The sequence below is a fragment of the Gorilla gorilla genome, chromosome 4 (genome assembly GCF_029281585.2).
Source record: "Gorilla gorilla gorilla isolate KB3781 chromosome 4, NHGRI_mGorGor1-v2.1_pri, whole genome shotgun sequence".
Taxonomy (NCBI): domain Eukaryota; kingdom Metazoa; phylum Chordata; class Mammalia; order Primates; family Hominidae; genus Gorilla; species Gorilla gorilla.
In genome coordinates this window covers 183,036,829-183,060,342 of record NC_073228.2, presented here as the reverse complement: position 1 = coordinate 183,060,342, position 23,514 = coordinate 183,036,829, and the positions used below count along the sequence as shown (strand labels likewise).

General features: G+C 42.6%; 1 protein-coding gene across 1 annotated transcript; it reads right to left on the bottom strand.

Moving 5' to 3' along the window:
* Nucleotides 1-113: 113 nt before the first annotated feature.
* Nucleotides 114-23,494, bottom strand: ZNF354C (zinc finger protein 354C). The gene is made up of 5 exons (XM_004043127.5): nt 23,197-23,494; nt 21,763-21,843; nt 6,993-7,119; nt 6,398-6,493; nt 114-4,874 (listed from the first exon to the last, which is right to left on the bottom strand). Exons 2-5 carry the CDS (start codon nt 21,787-21,789, stop codon nt 3,460-3,462), a joined length of 1,665 nt encoding a protein of 554 aa, XP_004043175.2. The 5' UTR covers nt 21,790-21,843; nt 23,197-23,494; the 3' UTR covers nt 114-3,459.
* Between the last annotated feature and the right edge of the window lie 20 nt (nt 23,495-23,514).

Sequence of the window (23,514 nt, the reverse complement as noted above, 5' to 3'; positions counted from 1 at the left end):
ACTTTATCCAATCACTTTTTGCATTTTTATTAAAAATTGACACATATAGAAAAATGTTTTAAATGACCAATGAACATCCACCACATATAGATCCACCACAAAAAACAATTGACTGATTTTGTACATATTTATTTGAAAATATGCTGCCAACATCATGACTTTTCAAGCTTACTTAAAAAAAAAACTTCTGCATGCATCTCCTAGGAAAGAATTAGAACATTATTATCCTACGTAACTCAATTATCACTTCCAGAAAAATCAAATATACCACATTATCTACTACCCATTCCATCTTCCTATTTCCCCAAATATCCCCCCAAATGTCTTTTATAGGTTTTTTTTTTTTTTTTATGAATCAGAAGCTAATAAAGGATCACACTTTCCATTTGGTTATGTCTCTTCATCTAGCAGAGACCACTTTTTTGTTTTACTACATTTGCTTTTTGAAAAGTCCAGACCAGGGCCAAAATGCACAAATGATGGCTTACAACATCACACCCCTGCGTAGGGCCAGTGGAATGTGTGCAAGATCAGTTTGGCTTCATTAACTATGAAGTAGGGGATAGCAAGAAGCTCTTTTTCCATATGAAAGAAGTTGAGGATGGCCCTGAGCTCCAGGCAGGAGATGAGGTGGAGTTCTCCATGATTCTTCATCAGCGCACTGGCAAGTGCAGTGCCTGGAATGTTTGGCAAGTCTGTGAGGGCCCCAAGGCTGTTGCAGCTCCTCAACCTGATCGGTTGGTCAGTCGCTTGAAGAACATCACCCTGGATGATGCCAGTGATCCTCGCCTAATGGCTCTTCGTCAGCCAAGGGGACCAGATAACTCAATGGGGTTTGGTGCAGAAAGAAAGATCCGTCAAGCTGGTGTCATTGACTAACCACATCCACAAAGCACATCATTAATCCACTATGATCAAGTTGGGAGGAATCTGGTGAAGGTTTCTGAATATCTCCCTCTTCATCCGTCCCGAAATCTGGAATACTTAATTCTTTTGAGCTATTACACCAGTTTTAACACCTTCCTCGTGTTATGTTTTAAAAAATAAATTTAAGAAAACCATTTTAAAATGAATATAAAAAAAAGTCCAGTTGTCCTATACCAACTCTGGACTTGTCTATTTCCATACTGTGTAACTCAACTTGTTCCTCTATTCCTGTATTTCTTTAAACAGGAAGATAAGTCTAGACAAAAGATTTAATTAAATTTGAGGTAAATATTTTTGGCAGTACATCAAGGATGATCACACATGCTTCATACTGCATCCCATCAAGAGCCACATAATGCTGGCTTATTCCAGAAGTAGTGAAATGCAGTTTGACAGCCAAGTCTCACTGTAAAGGCAATTCTTTTGCAATAGATATCTGTGACGTTCTGACACCTTGTAAACAAAGTTCCTTAAAATTTTTTCCACTTAATGGGTTTTACCATCGATTTTTGCTAGATTTAATTACATTAAGGGTTGTAAAATGGTAATTTTTCCAAATCTATAATTCCATGTACATTTAAAAGAAGACATTCTTCAAATAATTGTATAGAGTTTTCTTTTTTCTCTACTTTCATCATTATGAACTTCTTTTCCTTCTTAGTATTATCACCAATAAGAGTGATTATTCTTTTTAAGTCGTCCTAAATTTGGCCAGTGAGGATACCTTCAACTTGGCGCCTGTCCCCTTCTGACATTACCCCATTAGTCTTCAAATACTATCTTGCTTTTTGTTTTATTTTCTTAATAAAAAAGGTATTTTAGCCACACCACCCACTTCCGCTGCTCCAAACATGGAATCAGCCATTTCTCCAAGGAACCCTGGTTCCTTTTAGTGGGGAATGGCATTTAGAAACCAAAATTTGGGTATAAGCATGCTCACCACTACTGTGTACACTGTTAAATAGTGAGGTCTGTTTAAAAGCCTCATTTTCTTTGTAAATGTATGTAAATACATAAAATAATTACTTTCCGATAAGCTAAAACCAGTCGGTTAAGAAATATACTATACTGACTGCTTGAGTTTAATTCTAACATTTTTCTCAGAAGGTCTAGCTAATTGTATTAGAATTTTTTTTTTAATGATACCAACTGTGAATTGATTGAAAATCAAATAGAAAATTGGAGGAAAAACGCCTGGGAGGAACTAAACATTTAAACTGATGAAAGGAATGCTTAATAATAAACTCTTCATATATAACTTTCCACAAAATAATTCCTAAAATATGTGTAATAAGAAGGCAACCTTATATGTGAAGCCTCCAAAAGCAATTACACTATCTGGACCTCAGCTAGCTTTAAGGATTTAAGTACAATTATAACAAAAGCAGGCATAATTAGGGACTCATAAGAAAAAAGAATATAGTTGTGAGTCAATTATTAAGATTAAGGTGAGAGGACGCCCTTAAAGATAACGCAGTAACTTTAAATTACTGCAACTATGTCTAACCAGGCTACAAAACAAATAGTACTCTTGGGACCTCAGGTTGGAAACGAGCCTATAATGATCACAAAACACCAGAACCGAAGACCTAGATTCTAGTCTTGACTCTGTTCTCTAAGTTCAAATCCTTCATTAGTACAATGAAAGGCTATAATTAAACTAAACTCTCTCCTGGCTCTAATGAGCTACCAGACATGTAGCCTGAGATTCTGCCAAATACATCCCTTCTGCAACAGATAACAAAATATGTGCTTGACAGTCTTTCCAGCTGCTTCAGTTAATCCGCCTTCTATGGTACTGTAATAGTACTCTGTTCAGTTATATAAAACCACATCAATTTAAGAAATAATGGAAGAAAGTAAAAGAAAGAGAGTCTACCTTTGGGCAAGATTTTAAGAACTAAATTCTAAATCAATAAAACTACATTTTTTAATAATAAAGGACTTTTATGTTTACACACACATGCATATGTGTATATATGTATGTTTACATATGTAAGTTGCTGGTGGGACAGCTCATATAAAGGGCTTTATTATTATTTCCATGTGAAGAGTTAAATTTAAATAATTCCTTTTCATGTTTAGCTTCTCTTTATGAAAAGAAGTGCTTCCTATGTTAGCCAGCTATTTTAAAGAAGGCCACACACTTATTTACATTATTAATAACTCAGTGACTGTTTTTAAAAGAAAATTCACTATTGAAGCTTACTCTTTTAAAGGGAATATGGTCTTATGAGGGAAACAAAATGTATATTCAACTATTTTTCATGATTTTTTAAAAGTTAGGCCTTTTACATTTTTTCTATGAATTAAATACTCATAGGTTTTTAGATACCTTAGAATTTATGGTTCTTTTAAAACTTAACAAGTCAGTGCTCTTCATAGTCTCACTGATCAATTTTATCATGACTTAGTGGCAACTAACATATTTCCTTCAGGAGAAGTAAAAAAGACAAATCTATTAGGAGTTTGTACCCTATTTATTATTCCCTTATTCCCCAGTGAGAAGTCTTGGATTATTTGAGTGATGAACTAAACCTCATAGGCTTTATCTCCTTTAAGAAATCTCTGATACTGGGTAAGTGAGGAGCTGCAGATGAAAGGTTTCCCATATTCCTTCCACTTATAGAGTTTCTCTTTCGTGTGAACTTTTTTGTGTCTACAAAGGTTTGATCTGTAACTGTAGGCTTTCCCACATTCCATACATTTATACAGTTTCTCTCCAGTGTGGATCCTCTCATGTTCGGTTAAAAATGAATACTGGCTGAAGGCCTTTCCACACTGATTACACTGATACGGTTTCTCTCCAGTATGAATTCTCTGATGCCGATAAAGGTTAGATTTGCAACCAAAGGCTTTCCCACATTCCTCACATGTATAAAGTTTTTCCCCAGTGTGAATTTTCCGATGTTCATTAAAGGACGAATACTGGTTGAAGGCTTTCTCACATTCGTTGCACTGATAAGGTTTTTGTCCAGTGTGAATTCGCTGATGTTCCATAAGGGTTGCAATACGTGTGAAGGTTCTCCCACATTCCAAGCATTTATACAGTTGTTCTCCAGTATGAAACCTCTGATGTTCAGCTAGAGATGTAAACTGGCTGTATCCCTTCCCACACTCACTACATTTATAGGGTTTCTCACCTGTATGGATTCTTTGATGCCTGTGAAGTTTTGCTCTACAGTTGAAGGCCTTCTCACATTCACCGCATTTATAGAGTTTCTCTCCAGTATGAATTCTCTGATGTACAGTGAGGGTTGAACACTGGCTAAAGGCTTTACCACATTCCCTACATCGATATGGTTTCTCTCCAGTATGCACTCTCAGATGTTTGATAAGGGTTGAACTGTTGCTAAATGCCTTCTCACATTCATTACACTTGTAAGGTTTCTCTCCAGTATGAATTCTCTGATGAGAAAGAAGGGATGATCTGTGGCTGAAGGTTTTTTCACACTCATTACATTTGTAGGGTTTCTCACCTGTATGAATTCTCTGATGTTCAATAAGATGCAGATTCTGCTTGAAGCTCTTCCCACATTCATTACAGACGTGAGGTTTTCCTCCTGGGTAAATCTGGAAGCATTTCATGAGATCAAAATTCTGTTTAAAATCTTTCCCAAATGTATAATACATATTGGGTATCCTTTCTATAGGAACACTCTGTTGTGTGACAAGAGCTGTATTTGTAAATAAGCTTTTCCCCAATTCAAGACTTGTATGGTTTCCATCTTTACTGATGGTTTTCTCATGCGAATCTATCATTTGTCTAAGAGGTTTCTTCTCTTGCTCTTCTTCTATCCCGCTCTCAAATTCCACAGCTTCTTCAAAGTTAATGTCCCAGTGACCATCCTTAATGGATTCTTTCTTTACCATTCCCTGAGATGTTTCTTCTATAAAAATGTCCTGTCTATGAGGCAATGCTTCTGTTTCAAGCCAAGTCTTGAAACCTAAAATGAATCAGAAGAATTAATGCCTCCTCTGCTGGAAGAAACAAACTGATGTATCAGTGAGACAATAAAACTGGTAACAGTATATATGAAAGAAGAGTGATACAATCAGATTTCAAATGCTGACTTGAATCTTGGGAAGAACAGGATGGGATAAAGGAAAGTGAGGTAAACAGGTTAAGGAATGGCATGGGAGAATACACTGGACAAATTAACAATGAAAATGAAGCGATTCCACCTGCATATAGTAAAGTTAGATGCAGAAGAACAGGCTGAGTAGAAGATATGAGGATACAGAAAAATGCCAAATGATAAGCCCACGCTGAATATCATGGGATACTCCACTCTGTCATCATTTTCCACTATGCATATACCAGGCAATGAAGTAGGCAGCCTGTCCACTTTCTCCTTCTTACTCACATGTCCCTTTCATTATGTTTTCTCCCCATGCTCTCTCTGAAACTCTATGCCCGATAATTTTTTAAATATTTGGATTGGTTTTCTTAAATTTCTTTATTTCATGTGACTGTGATTTTATATTGTAGTCTGTGAAGGGGGAAACAGTCTGTTAAAGAGAAGACAGGCTGGGCACAGTGGCTCACACCTGTAATCCCAGCACTTTGGGAGGCTGAGGCAGGTGGATCACCTGAGCTCAGGAGTTTGAGACCAGCCTGGACAACATGGTGAAACCCCGTCTCTACCAAAAATACAAAAAATTAGCTAGGCGTGGTGGCATGTACCTGTGGTCCCAGCTACTGAGGAGGCTAAGGTGAAAGGATCGCTTGAGCCTGGGAGGCGGAGAGTGCAGTGAGCTGTGATCACACCACTGCACTCCGGCCTGGGTGACAGAGACTCATCTCAAAAAAAAAAAAAAAAAAAAAAAAAGGAGTTGGGGGACATTCAGGTTTTGAAAATTACAACAGCCCTGCAGCATGACTGTGATGATTCTATGTGATCGAAGTTTAAGATGCTCATTATAAAAAAGAGGAAAACATGGAGTAAATCACCCCTGTGCAACATTCTATCCCTGGTGATTGGAAGAATAACAATTTTTTTCATATTACCTTTCTTTTTATTTTCCTCTTTTTATCACAAAGAGAGACATATTCATTTCTTCTAATAAGCTGCAACCAAAAGACTGCACTCTCTTTGTAGGAATCTCTTGAGAATAATGAAAATCTGCAGGAGATTTGAAGTCAGTATGTCTTAAAGTCCTGAAAAATGCCCAAGCCCCAAGCTCAGCTTTGATTCTGGGTGAAAAGATTTAGTTCGAGGTGACTCTAAACTACTCTCTGTTAAAACCTGATTTCCTTTCATCAATCCATGATAGAAAATAGGTTAACATTAGATAACTGCAATTAGGTAATTGTGTGTACTTTAACCTATACAACTCAAACAAAATACAACTGGCCTGAGCATCTCAATAGGACTCAGTATTTCCAAGAGTTTCCCAAGAACTGCCTCTTTGTGACCTACTTGTCTATAAAGACCCCCTTGTGCCCATTTCCCAGCCTCTCACTTACCTAGACAGGTATCTGAAGGGACTTCTCTTTCCACCATGCAGGGATCTTCTCCTTGCTGCAACTGATGAATCAACTTTGGCATTGAAAATGGAATCCCTGCTCATGAGGAAGCAAATGAAGTTTGAACAAATAGCATGAAGACCAATCCTAGAACTGACATACTAATCACTCTGAACCAACACAGCAAAGAAGGCAAGCCCTGAGAGGCCGACAAGGCAGCACAAGCACTTCGCAGGGGCACTGGAGCTGTCAATGGCAGGGGAAGGTCTCAGTTCAGAACCATTATAGGGCCCTGGCAATGAAGGCCTCTAAGATGGGGGGTCCCTATGTGTTTTTCAGAATCTAAACTGGGATCTCTAGTCATTGGCCTACTCCAAGGAGGGAACTGATTGGCGGTAGGATGTGAGGGAGAGTGGAGGGTAGAGAAACAGATAGCAAGAAGGGCATCACAACAAAGATGTACACTTTCCACTCTACAGCAATTCAGCCTTTCTGAGGGGCTCAGTAGGGTACAAGACCACAGGCTCGGAACCCCAAAGATGGACCTGTGAGGCGTTCCTATAACAGATTCTTCGTCATAGGCAAAAATTCTTACCCAGTGAGACCAGGATGCTGTAGTTCTCCAGCATCACCTCCCGGTACAAGGCCCTCTGGGCAGAGTCCAGGTGCAACCACTCGTCCTGGCTGAAGAACACGGCCACATCCCTGAATGTCACACGCTCCTGTAATGGCAAACCCATACCTGCTCACCCAGGACCATCTTCTTCAACGGAAAATGCAGGAAGAAAGTGACAGTGGGATGTACAGAAAATCTCAGGATTCTAATAATTCACGTCAACTGTTTACGTAATTTTTGGAACCACCCATTAGCTATTTAATTAAAAAAGTATTTATGGAGTACTCATTGAGAACAATGACACATGCCACATGCAGTGGGAGTAGGGGAAAATAGGCAAAGTTCCTGCCAACAAGGAATTTAAATACCAGCCTGGGATCTTTCTCAAGAGAAGGCGATGTGATCACAGAAGCAGAGACTGGAGTGCTAGGCTCAGAAGATGGATGAGAGGGCCACAAGCCAAGGGCTGCAGGGAACCACTAGACGGTGAAAAAGGCAAGGAAACAGATTTTCCCGAGAGCCCTAGAAGGACCCAGCCCTGCCGACAGCCTGACCTCAAGCCAGTAAAACTGAATTCAGACTTCTGACTTCCAGAACTGTAAAAGAATACATTTATGCTTTTAAGATGCTGCATTTGTAGTGATTTGTTACAGCAGCAATAAGAAAGAAATACAATGTGAACAATTGAAGACAACCTACATATCTATCAATAAGGGAATGGATAAGCAAATTTCAGTACATTTATTCCATGAAATGTCATGCAGCCACTAAATAGAATGAGGTAGATCTCTATGACACTGGAATTTGACCTTCATATATTATTGATTCATATGAAAAAGCCAGCCACAAAAGAATCTATATTTGTTGAAAAACTCTACATCTGTACATACATATGTATGACACATGCACAACTATCTGGAAGGATACAAGCTGTCACCCTCGTTATTCTTTGATATTTGTGGAGAGGGGCAGAAAAGCAATCTTTCACTTATTACTTTATGCCCTATCATTAGGCTTACAGTTTTTTACAGTTAGGGAGATTGTGTGTATGTATGTGTGTTCCTTTGCTTTGAATTTTCTTAAATTCCATTTTATTTTATTTTATTTATAATTTTTTTTTTGAGATGGAGTCTTGCTCTGTTGCCAGGCTGGAGTGCAGTGGTGCAATCTCAGCTCATTGCAACCTCTGCCTCCCAGGTTTAAGCAATTCTCCTGCCTCAGCCTCCTGAGTAGCTGGGACTACAGGCACATACCACCAGCTTATTTTTTTTTTTTCTTTTTCTGAGACAGAGTCTCACTCTGTCGCCCAGGCTGGAGTGCAGTGGTGCGATCTCCGCTCACTGCAAGCTCTGCCTCCCGGGTTCACACCATTCTCCTGCCTCAGCCTCCCGAGTAGCTAGGACTACAGGCGCCCACCACCACACCCGGCTAATTTTTTTGTATATTTGTAGAGACAGGGTTTCACCATGTTGGCCAGGATGGTCTGATCTCTTGACCTCATGATCCACCTCCTGCCTCAGCCTCCTAAAATGCTGGACTTACAGGTGTGAACCACTACACTTGGCCTATTTTAATTTATATGTTGACTTTGTAGTTAGACCTCTTTGTATTTTTAGTGGTTACTCGAATAATTACACATTTTTGGTTACTCATCACCTATTTAGAGCTAATATATCGTTTCACATAGAATGCAAGAATCTTGCAAGTATATAGGACATCACCACCCTTCTTTATGCTATAGTTTTACAAAGATTTTCCCAGTTCAGAGAGTTGACAGCACTTACCAAACTTCACTGAGCGTATTCATGTCAAGGTTTTTATTGAAAGGCAAAGGGTGCAGCACAGCAAGAGAAAGAGAGTTCAGGGAAGCACTAGAAAGCCAAGAGACACTCCATGTGCTGTCTCCCTTATTTGCACAGACCACGCCATGACTCTGGGTCTGTGTGAAGAATCTTGGTGTGGGAGAGCTCAAAGGAGGAACTCTCAGCAGGGGCCTTTTATGTAATCAAGCAAGTCCTGTCAAATCATTTAGGCCAGTTGCAAGCCATCAGTAAGGAAGCTTACCAGGAGTAGCCAGTGGCATTGAGATCTTAAAAATACACAAGCCAGGCCGGGTGTGGTGGCTCACGCCTGTAATCCCAGCCCCTTGGGAGGCGGAGGTGGGCGGATCACCTGAGGTCAGGAGTGCGAGAACTTCCTGGCCAACACAGTGAAACCCTGTCTCTACTAAAAAAAAAAAAAAAAAAGTACAAAAATTAGCCAGGCGCGGTGGCTCACACCTGTAATCTCAGCACTTTGGGAGGCTGACGCGGGCGGATCACGAGGTCAAGAGATGGAGACCATCCTGGTCAACATGGTGAAACCCCATCTCTACTAAAAATACAAAAATTAGCTGGGCATGGTGGCACGTGCCTGCAGTCCCAGCTACTCGGGAGGCTGAGGCAGGAGAATCACTTGAACCGGGAGGTAGAGGTTGCAGTGACCCAAGATCACACCACTGCACTCCAGCCTGGGAGACAGAGCGAGACTCTTTCTGAAAAAACAAACAAAACAACAACAACAAAAACTTACACAAGCTGATGGCTGGGTTCAGTGGCTCACACCTGTAACCCTAGCACTTTGGTAGGCCAAGGTGGGTGGACTGCCTGAGCTCAGCAGTTCAAGACCAGCCTGGGCAACATGGTGAAACCCCATCTCTACTAAAAATACAAAAAATTAGCCAGGCTTGGTTGCATGCACCTGTTGTCCCAGCTACTCAGGAGGCTGAGACATGAGAATTGTTTGAACCCAGGGAAGCTGCAGTGAGCCAAGATCACACCACTTCACTCCAGCCCTCTGTCTCAAAAAACAGAAACAAAAACAAAACAAAAAACAAAAAACAACAACAACAAAAAACCATGCTGCCTTTATCTTGTTTTGGCCAAGAGTCAAAAAAATAGACCACCAAGAATTCCCAGAGATAAAAATAGAGCTTTTCTAGAGAAAAAGATAGAGCTTTTCCAGTTCAGATGTAAATAAATTCTATCTTCATGGTGGTTATTTGTATTATAGCTGCCTACATTGTAAACCCCCTCCTATAATACAATAGTATTATTTTGCTTTAAGCAATCAGCTGCACTTTAAAGAAATCGAAAGGAAAAAAAGTATTTTATATTTATCCAGATAGCTACCATTTCTAATGCTCTTCATTCTTCCTAAAATCAGAGTTCCCCTCTGGTATATTTTTCTTTTAACTTACATAACTTCCTTTTTAGTGTATCTTATAGTACAGGCCTGCTGGCAATGAATTAGCTTAATTTTATTTTACCTGAAAATGGCTTTATTTCATCTTGATTCTTGAAGAGTATTTTCATTGGATATAGAATTCTGGGTTGATTTTTTCTGTCTCTCTCTTTCAGCATGTAAAATGTCATTCTATTGCTTCCTGGTCTTTGTTGTTTCTGATGAGAAGCCAGCGGTCATTCAAATATTGATTCTCTGTATGTAGTACAATTTTTTTCAGCCTCCTTTCAAATCTTTGTTTTTTGTGATTTCTCTATGACTTTCCCCAATATGGTAGAAACCAGCTAGCTATATGTGGCTACTAAGTACATGAAATGTGGCTCTTCTGAATTGCGATATGTTATCTGTATGAAATACATACCAGATTATTTACTTAAAAACATATATACACACACACACACAACATATACATACATACATACACAAACATATATGCAAGTTATCTCAATAATTTTATATTGATTTCATGTGGAAATAATATTTGGATCTACTGGGTCAAAGAAAATATATTATTAAAGTTAATTTATTTGCTTCTGTTTACTTTTGTAATGTAGCTGGTGGAAAATTTTATATTAGGTATGTGGCTTGCATTCTTGGTTCACACTATATTTCTATTGCATGTCACTGATCAATGATGTGTGTAGCTGTGACTTCCTTTGTATTTATCCTGCTTGAGATTCATCAAATGTTATAAATCAGTAAATTTATGTTTTTTACCAAATTTGATAAATTTTAGGCCATTATTTCCTTTTAATATAGTTTGTCCCATTCTTTGTCCCCTCTCCTTCTAGAACTCTAATTTCATGTATATTAGACCTTTTAATATCATTTAATTGGTAACTGAGGGCCTTTTTTCTCCCTGTTTTTCAGATAGGATAATTTCTGTTTCTGTCAATCTACCTTCAACTGTCACTGACTTCTCCTTATGTTCATTTCCAAAAGTTAAGCCTATTCAGTAATTTTTTTTTTTTTACAATTTCAGGTATCTTATTTTTCAGTTCTAAAACTTCATAGTCTAGAATTTTTTCACAATCTCTATTTCTTTGCTTGCATTTCCTATTAGTTCATTCTTTACATGTATATTTTCCTTTAAGTCCTTGAGCACAGTTATAGTAGTTGCTTTAAAATCTTTGTGAATTCTAATATCTGGGTCATCTGGGTCATTGTCTCTATTGATTGTCTTCCTCTTGAGTTTTGGTTACACTTCCCCATTTCTTCACATGCCTACCTTATCCTGGAAATTGTATAGTACACAATGTGTAGAAACTCTGGATTTTGTTATGTTCCTTTGAAGAGTACTGACTTTTTTAAGCAGGTAGTTAATTTAGTTGGAGTCAAATTCCAAACTCTGCCACCTCTCTAGTGGGCAGCATCAAATATCTTTGTTCAGTTCTTATTTGGGCTACTTTGAGTCTGTCCTGTGCATGTATGGTTCAGGGGTCAGCTAGAGATTTGGGCAGAGTTTGTGCACAGAATTTGGGGCTTCCCTTCTCTGCCTCTCTCCTTTCCAAGATTCCTCCTCTCACTTTCCAACTGCTAAGTTTGCCTCAAACTCTATCTTGTGGTTATTCACACCAGTAAGACTGCAAGTTTGTGACTAAGTTTTGATTATTCTGTTGGTGCTGACTGTGGCCTACTCCCAGGCAAAAAGCTGTAAAAAACAAAATTTGGCCGGGCGCGGTGGCTCACGCCTGTAATCCCAGCACTTTGGGAGGCCAAGGCGGGCGGATCATGAGGTCAGGAGATCGAGACCATCTTGGCTAACACGGTGAAACCCCATCTCTACTAAAAATACAAAAAATTAGCCAGGCGAGGTGGTGGGCGCCTGTAGTCCCAGCTATTCGGGAGGCTGAGGCAGGAGAATGGCGTAAACCCCAGGGGGCGGAGCCTGCAGTGAGCCGAGATCGCGCCACTGCACTCCAGCCTGGGCGACAGAGCGAGACTCTGTCTCAAAAAAAAAAAAAAAAACAGAAAATTTATCTGGTGACAATTCCTTCTTCCAAATATACACAGGTGTCTAATATCTGTCTGCTTTTGATTTCTCTCCAGTACCTTAAGGTTTCTTATATTTTATCCAGAGTGTAGTAGTTATCCACAGATGAATTAGTCTGAAAGGAGCTATTTCTCTATTACCAGAAGCTGGAAGCACATGTATCTTTTTGAAAGTATATTTTAAAAACTCAGTGAGCCTAGCAAAGCTCATTAAATATTAAGAAATGATAAAATGACCGACTACTAGAACTCCAGACCTGAAACACATCTTATGAATCATCTCATCCAGTTGTTCTCGTTAGCGTGTGGTATCTCCTCCCACCTCCCTAGAGTGAGTAGCAATGTGTGAGGGTGTTTCATTTTTCACAGTGACTAAGGGAGTCCTACTGGCATTTAAAAAAAGAGATCAGGGTCAGGCACAGTGGCTCACGCCTGTAATCCCAGCACGTTGGGAGGCTGAGGCAGGCAGATCACGAGGTCAGGAGATCAAGACCATCCTGGGTAACACAGTGAAATGCCGTCTCTACTAAAAATACAAAAAAAAATTAGCCAGGCTTGGTGGCAGGCGCCTGTAGTCCCAGCTACTCAGGAGGCTGAGGCAGGAGAATGGCGTGAACCTGGGAGGCAGAGCTTGCAGTGAGCCGAGATCGCACCACTACACTCCAGCCTGGGCGACACAGCGAGACTCTGTCTCAAAAAAAAAAAAAAAGAGAGATCAAGGCTGCTAATCATCTGGAAATGGATGAGAGAGTGCTCCATAAGGAAAGATAACTCCACTCAAAATGCTTATAATGTTCTCACTTAGAAACACTTGTTGTCTAAGCTGTATTTTTAAAATGCAAGATGAGAATCTGGGTTGTGGCAGGTGGCTTTATAAGAAGATTATAAGAAATGTGAAGTTTGTTAGGTTTCCAGCAATAGAAACTGACTTTGGCTCATTTACACAAGAGACCAGGTAGCTCCAGGGAAACTGATAGTCACAGAAGTAGGCTTGGAAAATAAAACAGAAACTGGGGCAGCAACATTCCGGACCACAGCCAGGATCACACTAGGAAACCAGACTTGTGAGAATACTGTTGTCATGGAAAAGTAGATGGTACAGCCTCACCAGCACAAGATAGCTACTGCTTTTGCTGTGCCACTCCTCCTTCCTCTACAAACTCAATGTTACTGATGTTGCCACAAATTACCAGACTGTACTCGATATCAGAGGCCCCAAGCCTTTTGGCACCAGGGACAGGTTTCGCGGAAGACAGTTCTTCCACACACAGGAGGGTTGGGGGAATGGTCTCAGTATAAAACTGTTCCATCTCAGATCACAGGCATTAGATTCTCATAAGGAGCACACAACCTAGAGCCCTCACGTGCGCAGTTCACAATAGGGTTCACGTTCCTATGAAATCTAATGCCGCTGCCGATCTGACAGGCGGCAGAGCTCAGGTGCTAATGCTCGCTCACCTGCTGTTCACTTCCTGCTGTACCGCCTGGTTCCTAATAGACCAGGAGCTGGTACCGGTCTGCAAAACTGGGGGTTGGAGACCTTTGTTCTCTTCCTGTTTCCTCGTAGCTCTAGCTCCTGATTGAAAGTCTGAAGTAGGTCAAGCTTGGGTCACAAGCCTGTACCTTATCTATAATTAAAGCTAGAAATGTAAATATCTGGTGTTTTTTTGTTTGTTTGTTTGTTTTTGAGACAGAGTCTTGCTCTGTCGCCCAGGCTGGAGTGCAGTGGCGCGATCTCGGCTCACTGCAAGCTCCGCCTCCCAGGTTCATGCCACTCTCCTGCCTCAGCCTCCTGAGTAGCTGGGACTACAGGTGCCCGCCACCATGCCCGGCTAATTTTTTGTAGTTTTTAGTAGAGACGGGGTTTCGCCATGTTAGCCAGGATGGTCTCGATCTCCTGATCTCGTGAGCCGCCCGCCTCGGCCTCCCAAAGTGCTGGGATTACAGGCATGAGCCATCACGCCCGGCCTTTCTTTTTTTTTTTTTTTTTGAGATGGAGTCTTGCTCTGTTGCCCAGGCTGGAGTGCAGTGGCCAGTCTGGGCTCACTGCAACCTCTGCCTCCCAGGTTCAAGTGATTCTCCTGCCTCAGCCTCCTGAGTAGCTGGGATTATAGGCACGTGCCACAATGCCCTGCTACTTTCTTTATTTTTGGTAAACATATTCTGCCCGGCAGTTGGCTAAAAGAATTATCATCAGTAGAAAGGAATGTCTGGGTCATGATAACGGGTTGTGGAGACCTAGGTTTTGTCAGGCAGATGAAACCTCCAAGTAGCAGGCTTTAGAGAGAATAGACTGTAAGTGTTTCTTATCAGATTTAAGGTTTGTGTAGATATTAATGCTGGAGGGTACAATGAGGCATGTCCAACCCCTACTTCCTGTCACGGCCTGAACCAGTCTTTCAGGTTACATTTCAAGGGCCAAGGAGGAAGTCCATTCAGACAACTGCAGGGGGCCTTCGAATTTTATTTTTGGCTTCCACCCCTATACCTCAGAATGAAATCGTATTTGGAAACAAGATCTTTAAAGAGGTAATTAAGTTAAAATGAGGCCTTTAGGCTGGACCCTAATCTAATAGGGCATGTGCTTCTAAGAAGGGGAGATTAGGACACGGACATGCTCATTCGCAGGAGAGGCCATGTGGCAGGAGGCAGCGAGGAGGCAGCCATCAAGCAGCCAAGGAGGCCTCAGAAGCCAGACTTGCCCACACCTTGATCTTGGACTTTTGGCCACCAGAACTGCAAGCAAACATATTTCCATTGTTGAGGCCACCTCGTCTCTGGTATTTTGTTTGCTATGGTGCCCTGGCCCACTAATACAGGCTCCGTGTTGCTGTTAACAGGACACTCACGGCAAACCCAACTTCCGTCTTTACCGCCAATCCCATTCCCCTAGGCCTTAGAATACTTCCAGGAAAAAAAAAAAAAGCATTCTTTTTCTTTTAAAATTTCATTCGCTTTTTAAAAAGTATACAAATTAAGCATAATTAGGGACTAAAATTAGACAAATTAAACTTCAGAAAAAAATGTCTAAATTGAAAACAAAAACACAATGTAAATCATACTAAATCCTATTACTCAAGACAACTTTTGTTCCTCTTTTAGAAATGTATTCCAGATTTTAGATCCAATTACACACACGTGTTCTTTTGACTGTTTGTTAAACAATATGAAAACAGACACGTGCTAAAGAATAGAAAGGATGCAAAAGAACACGCAGCGCGATGTTAGGGATTCTCTCCTACTCCAGTTAGTGGCCCCATTCCACAGGTAACTAGCATTGCTTTACACATGTATCCTTTTTTAATGGGAAAATTCTCAATCCTGCTTTACTAGCATTTCATGGATCTTTATCACATCCACATAGAGAAATCTTTTTTTTTTTTTTTTAACAGACAGGGTCTCACTCTGTTGCCTAGGCTGGAGTGCAGTAGTGCAATAAATCATAGCTCACTACAGCCTTGAACTCCTGGGCTCAAGTGATCTTCCCACCTGAGCCTCCCAAGTAGCTGGGACTATAGATGTGCACCACCATGCCCAGATAATTCTCTTGTTTTTCTGTAGAGCCAGGGTCTTGCTATGTTGCCCAGGCTGGTCTTGAACTCCTGGCCTTAAGCCATTCCTCCACCTTAGCTTCCCAAAGAGCTGAAATTACAGGCGTGAGCCACTATGTCCAGCCTCAAACCTCATTCTTCTTCTTCTTTTTTTTTTTTGAGACAGAGTCTCACTCTGTCACCAGCTGGAGTGCAGTGGCGCCATCTTGGCTCACAGCAACCTCTGCCTCCCGGGTTCAAGCGATTCTCCTGCCTCAGCCTCCCAAGTAGCTGGGATTACAGGCGTGCACCACCACACCCAGCTAATTTTTGTATTTTTAGTAGAGACGGAGTTTTGCCATGTTGGCCAGGCTGGTCTTGAATTCCTGACCTCAGGGTGATCCACCTGCCTTGGCCTCCCAAAGTGCTGGGATTACAGGCTATACATATTTTAATTCTGACAAATGTGGAAGATTATACTTTCCCAAGATGACCACATCAATTTCTCTCTCATCTTACGTGCTCTTTGTATAATGTGACACTGACATTTCTCCCACCAAGAAGTGAGTTCTATGTTTCCTTCCTTTGAAGCTCTCCAGTGAAATTCAATGGAAATGATGCATGTAACTTCCAAGAAAAGGTAGTAAAATAATATACCTTTCACCTGGCTCAGTGGATGCTCACTTTTGGAGCCTAGTCGCCATGTTGTAAGCCCAAGACACATGGAGAGATTATGGGTAGATGTTCCATCCAATAACCCTATCTGTGATCACAGCAATGAGCCAACAGCAAGCATCAACTACCTGACATGTGAACGACTGAGGCTTCAAACGATTCTATAGCCTCCAGTCTTTAAATCTCTCAGCCGAGACACCCGACTTTGTGTGGTAAGCTGTTTCTCTCACACACCTGCATTCCTAACCCAGAGAAACTGTGATAAATGATAAATGATTACTGTCATTTCATATCCCAAATTTTCTTACTATATAGCATGTATATCCTTCCATGTTAAAAATACAATTCTACTTGATCATTTAAAATTACAATGTAATTGGGATGCCATAAGGAGAAGAAAGAGAGAACAGAGCAGAGTGAATATCCAAAGTAATAATGGCTGAGAATTTTCCAAAATTAGCAGCACACCCCAAACCTCAAATCCAGAAAAGTCAGAGAAGGCCAAGCAGGACGACTACCAAAATATCTACACCTAGGCATACTATATGAAAACTGCAGAACACCAAAGTCAAAGGGAAAATCTTGAAAGAAGACAGGGAAGAAGATCTCACCTATAGAGAACAAGGATAAGAATGACAGTGGATTTTCCCATTAGCAACATGTAAACAAGAAGAGAGTGAAACAAAATATTTAAAGTGTTGAGGGAAAAAAATCACCAATGTAGAATTCAATATCCAGAGAAATTATCCTTCAAAAAGGATGAGAAGTAAAGCTTTCTCAGACAAACAAAAACTGAGGGAATTCATTCCCAGCAGTCCTGCCTTGCAAGTAATAGTAAAAGAAGTTCTTCGTGGGGAAGGAAAATAAAATAGGTCAGAAACTTGAATCTACCTGAAGACAGGAGGGAAGACAGAGAAGGAACAAATGATGATAACATTTTTCTTACTCTTGATTTAGAAGATAACTATTTGCTTAAATTAATAATAGTAACAGTGTATTGGGTGGTGACAGCATATGGATGAGTGAAATGAATGGCAGCAATGCCGTAAGGAAGAGGGGAATACTCTGTTATAAGACACCTCCACTACCCATGGTGCAGTATGTTATTTGAAAGTGGACTTCGATTAGTTGTAAATTTATATTGAAAACTATAGGGTAACCACTAAAAAAAAGTTTTTAAAGCATAACTGATATGTACAGACAGCAGAAAGATCCATGGTTGCCATACTGATATAAATGAATGTTTGAATAAATAAATAAATGGAGAGAAGCAACAATCCTCCATACAGATTTCCAAATAATGTATGTTGATTCTTCACCTCTAGGAGTGGTGCCTGTCTTGCCAGGCCATAAGTGTGGGCTACACAGTGTCATCTTTCGAAGGAATACAGTATGGGAAGGCAGAAAAAGAAAGTAACTGTAGAGTGGAGAGACTTGACAAACAGTGCCTCAGTCAGGTGATGAAGGTGAACAGCAACAAGGATATCATGTTATTAGTATGCAATTGTTGTATGCTGTGATCAGACTGACGCTTCATCTCTGTGACCTTCCTCCCCAAAACCCAACCCCAGACTAATAATGAGAAAAAACATCACACAAATCACAATGGAGGGGCATTCTACAGAATACCTAACCAGGGCCGGGCATGGGGGCTCCCGCCTGTAATCCCAACATTTAGGGAGGCCAGGCAGGCGGATCACTTGAGGTCAAGAGTTCGAGACCAGCCCAGCCAACATGGCAAAACCCTGTTTTTATCAAAAATTCAAAATTAGCAGGGCGTGGTGGCACATGTCTGTAATCCCAGCTACTTGGAGGCTGAGGCAGGAGAATCACTTGAACCCAGGAGGCAGAGGTTGCAGTGAGCCAAGATCGCATCATTGCACTCCAGCCTGGGTGACAGAGTGAGACTCCACCTCAAAAAAAACAAAAAAACAAAAACAAAAACAAAAAACAACCTAACCCAGTACTCCTCAAAACTATTATGATCATTACATACAAGGAAAGTCTGAGAAAGCCCCAAAGCCACAGCAGCCTAAGAAGATGTGAAACTGAATGTCATGTGGAATTCTGGGGGGCCCTGGCACAGAAAAAGGACAGCAGGTAAAAACGAAGGAAATGTGAATAAAGCATGGACTTCAGTTAATAATAACATACCAATGGTGGCTCGTTAATTGTAACAAATATACCATATTAATGTAGGATGTGAATAACGGGAAGCTGGGTGCAGGGTATGATAACTGTGTAATTATTCTCTCGTCTAAAATTGTTGTAAAAAAATAAAGATTATTCTTTTTAAAAATACTGACAATATCAAAAAAGTACTTATTTACTGCAGAAAAATATGTAATTAACAAATTATGACTATTAAGCAATCAATACCAAATTCCATGTGCCTTTTCCCCAGACAATAAATTATATATTACATGGAAATATGTAATATTGCAAAGAACCTATTTTTTTCCAAAAAATATGCTTGTTTGCTGTTTTCCTAACAAGTAGAGAGAAATCTCTCCCTCGGTACCCTTAATGAGGACAGAGTGTGATGTTGGATATCACCACTGCACTGACTTAAATGGGGTAATGAGACCTGTGATTGGGACATTCTGGGTCCCCAGGAGACTTAATCAAAAGGGTTACACAGGCCGGGCGCGGTGGCTCACACCTGTAATCCCAGCACTTTGGGAGGCCGAGGCAGGTGGATCACGAGGTCAGGAGATCGAGACCATCCTGGCTAACATGGTGAAACCCCATCTCTACTAAAAATACAAAAAAAAAAAATTAGCCAGTGTGGTGGGGGGCGCCTGTAGTCCCAGCTACTCGGGAGGCTGAGGCAGGAGAATGGCGTGAACCCGGGAGGCGGAGCTTGCAGTGAACCGAGATGGCACCACTGCACTCCAGCCTGGGCGACTGAGCAAGACTCTGTCTCAAAAAAAAAAAAGGGAGTTACATATTGGCTGGGCACAGTTGCTCACACCTATAATCCAGCACTTTGGGAAGCCAAGGCAGGAGGATCGCAGGAGCCCAAGAGTTCCTTCCAGCCTGCAGTGAGCCGAGATCGCACCACTGCACTCCAGCCTGGGCGACAGAGCAAAACTCTGTCTCTAAAAAAAAGCAACAACAACAACAACAAAAACCCATAAAAGGATTAGATATTGAATTAGCTGTCACCCCTTCCAAAAACAACAACAAAAACTAGCTCTGAGTTGCAAACAAACCTACCTCTGCCCTTGGCTAAAATGAAGTAAGTCTCTCCTGCTGTGGATGTGGGAGAGCTCAGATAGTGAAGAACCCTACCTTTGGGCAGCAGATAGCCCAGGTAATAGCTGGATATTCCTGTGCACTGCATTTTGCTGGTCTTTACATCTTGGTTTCCTGAAATATCCATCTGCTTCTAATTAAGGAATCAGTCTAGCCTAGTGAGGCAAAGCACACCAAATCTGGCAGGTCCTAAAATAGTGCTGCTGCTGCTGTTACTGATACTGATCATAGTAACAGCTGGAATTTATGGAGGTCTTAATATGTACCATGCACTTCTCTCAGCATTTTAAATGTACTTTTTCAGAGCATGATGCTAACAGTGTAGACTGTCTTGTTGGGATCAACAGCCAGCTGTGTGACCTTGATCAAGTTACTTGCTTCTCTGTGCCTGTTTCCTCATCTGTAAAATTCAGATATTAACAGTCCTCTTGTAAGGATTAAATGACTTACTATATGAAAGGAATAGATATTTTTATGCATAGTAATACACAGAACCTGGCACACAGTAAATATGCTTGTAATTACTACTTTTTGGGGTTCTTTTTGAGACAAGGTCTCACTCTCATGCCCAGGCTGGAGTGCAGTGGCACAATCATAGCTCACTTGCAGCCTCGAATTCCTGGGCTCAAGTGATCCTCCTACCTCAGCCTTCTTAGTATCTGGGACTATAGGTGCTGCTGCACCCAGCTACTTTATTTTTAATTTTGTATACTGACAAGGCCTCACTATGTTGCTCAGGTTGGTCTCAAACTTCTGGGCTCAAGCAATCCTTCTGTCTTGGCCTCCCAAAAGTGCTGGGATTATAGGCGTGAGCCACTGTGCCCAGCTACTACTGTTACTAATGCTCATAGCAACTCAGTCATGTATGTATATTATTAACTCCACCAAAATTGAGGAAATGGGGTACAGAGAGAGAAAATAACTTGCTCAGGGCTACATCCCTAGCTTGGATTTGAAGCCATGAAGTCAAGCTCCTGAGTCCACACTTCCAGCCTATGGGCTATTGGAAAAGGAGTCAATGAAGAATAGGCTTTGGGGTGTGGCAGAAAAGAAAATGCACAGAAGGGAGGGGACTAGAGGAAAGGGAGCTGGTGTTGAAGGAAAGATGGGACTTCCATGTCGGAATGACAGACAGGAATGCTAGGAAAAAGGTCAGGCCTGAGGACAGATTTGGGGAAGATACTCAGAAAGCTGAGGGTTAAAGTAATGAAAATGGATCTTAAATTGGGAAAGAACAAGAAAAAAGAGCCCAGGCAGAGAGGCTAAACTAGCAGGGAAAAAAGAAAAGAATCAGAGAAGGAAACAGAGGAATCAATCAGACAGGTGAGATGGACATTTGGACAGCTTAACATCCCCGCTGCACTGGGAGGGGAAGGCCCCAGGCCTGCATCCTTCTGGGCTTCAAAGCCCAAACCATGCTGAACTCCTTCTGGGATGCCCTTAGTCTTCTCTAAGCACCAATATCAGTCCTGGCCTCCAGTATAAACTCAGAATGCCCCCACTTCTGGGATATTTCCCCTGAACATTTAATCATGTTTCCTAAGATCGATACCACGAACTCCCAGAAGATGGAAATGACAGCTTTCCTCTTTCCATCCCATGTGCTGCACAGGATCCTGTACAGAGGGCTCAATAAATGCTTGTGGAGGGTGTCTTCCGGCCCTTCCACATCTTAGCCCCAAGTGTGACTATATCCTCTATGAAGACAAAGACTGCTTCATGCCCCATTCTCCCCACCCAGCACCAGTGTAGCGGGAAGCATACGCTCAGAACTGCCTCAAATGTGGATCACAGAGTGAGCGGGGTGAATTAAGAGTAGTCTCGGGACAAAAGAGGCACATTCCTCAGCAGCCCCTTGCTAAGCCCAAGACACTGGGAAAAACTTTTGAGGTTCCGGATTCTTCATCGTTTTAGTTGGACCAAAAAGTACCTGGACAAACTCTGGAAACATGTCTACCATCTCTGAATCCAGAAGCCAACTGATGAAAAAGACAACCTTCACTCACTCTCACCTGAGCAGACAGCAGATCCACAGCCATCCCTTCCTCCTCAGTCCTCCTGCCCAGGGAGAGCAGAGTGTGGACACGGTGGGTCTGCAGAGGAAAAAGGTGTCAAGAGGAACCCTGGCGTCAGGAGATGGCTTGGAGAGAGGAAGTTACAACCGCCCATAATGTCCATCAGGTCTCAAAAAAGCCAACCCCCGTAATGATGTAAAGCAAGAAGAGTGTTTACTAGTTTACTAGGGCAATGTGCCAACCCTACTTCTATTTCTGCACTTTGACCCTTTAACTTCCACCTTAGGGCCTCTCAGCTACCTCTAGGCAAACTGTGACTCACCCATGGATGTCTGGAGTCCTTAGCTAGCTTTGAACTGCACACCCTAAAAGTCGCAATGAATATCCAGTCTCCTGGGGTGCCACTTCCCAGCCTAGCTAGCTGATCCTCATCCTGCCTGCCCTGCCTTGCCCTTTCCTCCCTATGGTAGCCACGATAAAGAGGCTTCCCCGCATCCCTACACTGGTGACAGACCCCACTGCTTGCCCTAAGTGGTCCTTCCGTGGAGTGCTGTGTTCTCCCCAAGAAACTGTGAGCATAATCCAACCACTCAGCTTTCCCAGCCTCTTTACTAGATCTTCGTCGGGCCTTACCACACTTTACCCAAGGTAACAGGATTAAGGCACTGTCCCCACCCAAAGCCAGAGCTTTGCTGGCCCTCCTAAGTAATACTCCACAGGTGCCGCCTCTAATGGCATCCACAACCAGAAACAGCCGTCGCTGCCCAAACACAAACTCCAGGTGGGAGAGGTGGAAACCGTGCCTGCCCCACAGAAAGCAAGGGAAGAGGCTGCCTGGGGCAGCCGGGCAAGTGTGAAGGCCTCTAGGCCCGCGATCTGCAGCGACTCCTCAGGGTGCCCCCTAGCATGGAGCCAACCTGGGGCTCTGCCAGGCCAGTTCCAGCGGGTGCCTCGACCAGCCCAGGGGAAGCTGCCATACAAGGCCTCGGTTACGCGACGAAGCGCACCTCCTCCCAGGAAGCGGTGAGTGTTTTCCACGCAGTATTTTCAATCTTCACATTTACAGATGTTACGGAGACTGAAAACCAGGAGGTCGTGACCTGCCCAAAGTCACAAGGGCCGGGAAGGGAATCCTGATCCTAGCCCCAGGCCCCAGTTACATCTGGGGCAATGACCTCGCCACTCTGCCTCGGTCTCCTCCTGACAGAGCGGGAACAGCGTACCGCCACCCTATCTGTTAGCAGGGATGCGCGGAGTTCGTTCGGGCGATGCGCTAGTCTGGTGCCTGGCACCCGAGCGCTCTCGGCGGGCATCAGCTATTGCTTTTATTATTTCCGTTACTCAGAAGAAAATGCACAGAAGAAAATCGCAGAATGAACAATGACAAAAGGCTGGCATCCCCACCCCAGCGGCCCGGCGCACCCAGCTCACCTGGCGAGGCGCTCCCTCCCGCGGGTCTCCGGCAGTCCAGGCCGCTCGCGGACGGCGCCCCGGGACCCAATGGCCAAGGGGCCCGAGCCGCGTAGGGCTGGTCCCAGAAGCCCAGACGAGGCTGCACGCCGCCCACTCGCTGGAGAGGCCCGGATCCACCCCGGCCCGGAAGAGACCACTGCGAGCGCCTCAACCCCAGGCCGGCAATCCTAGCCAAGCCTGGATGGCCCAAGCCAGGAGAACCCCCGAAAGGCCGCGAGCTGTCCCCGAAACCCCGCCAACCGTGGGAGAACTACCACTCCCGGCATGCCTCGGGCC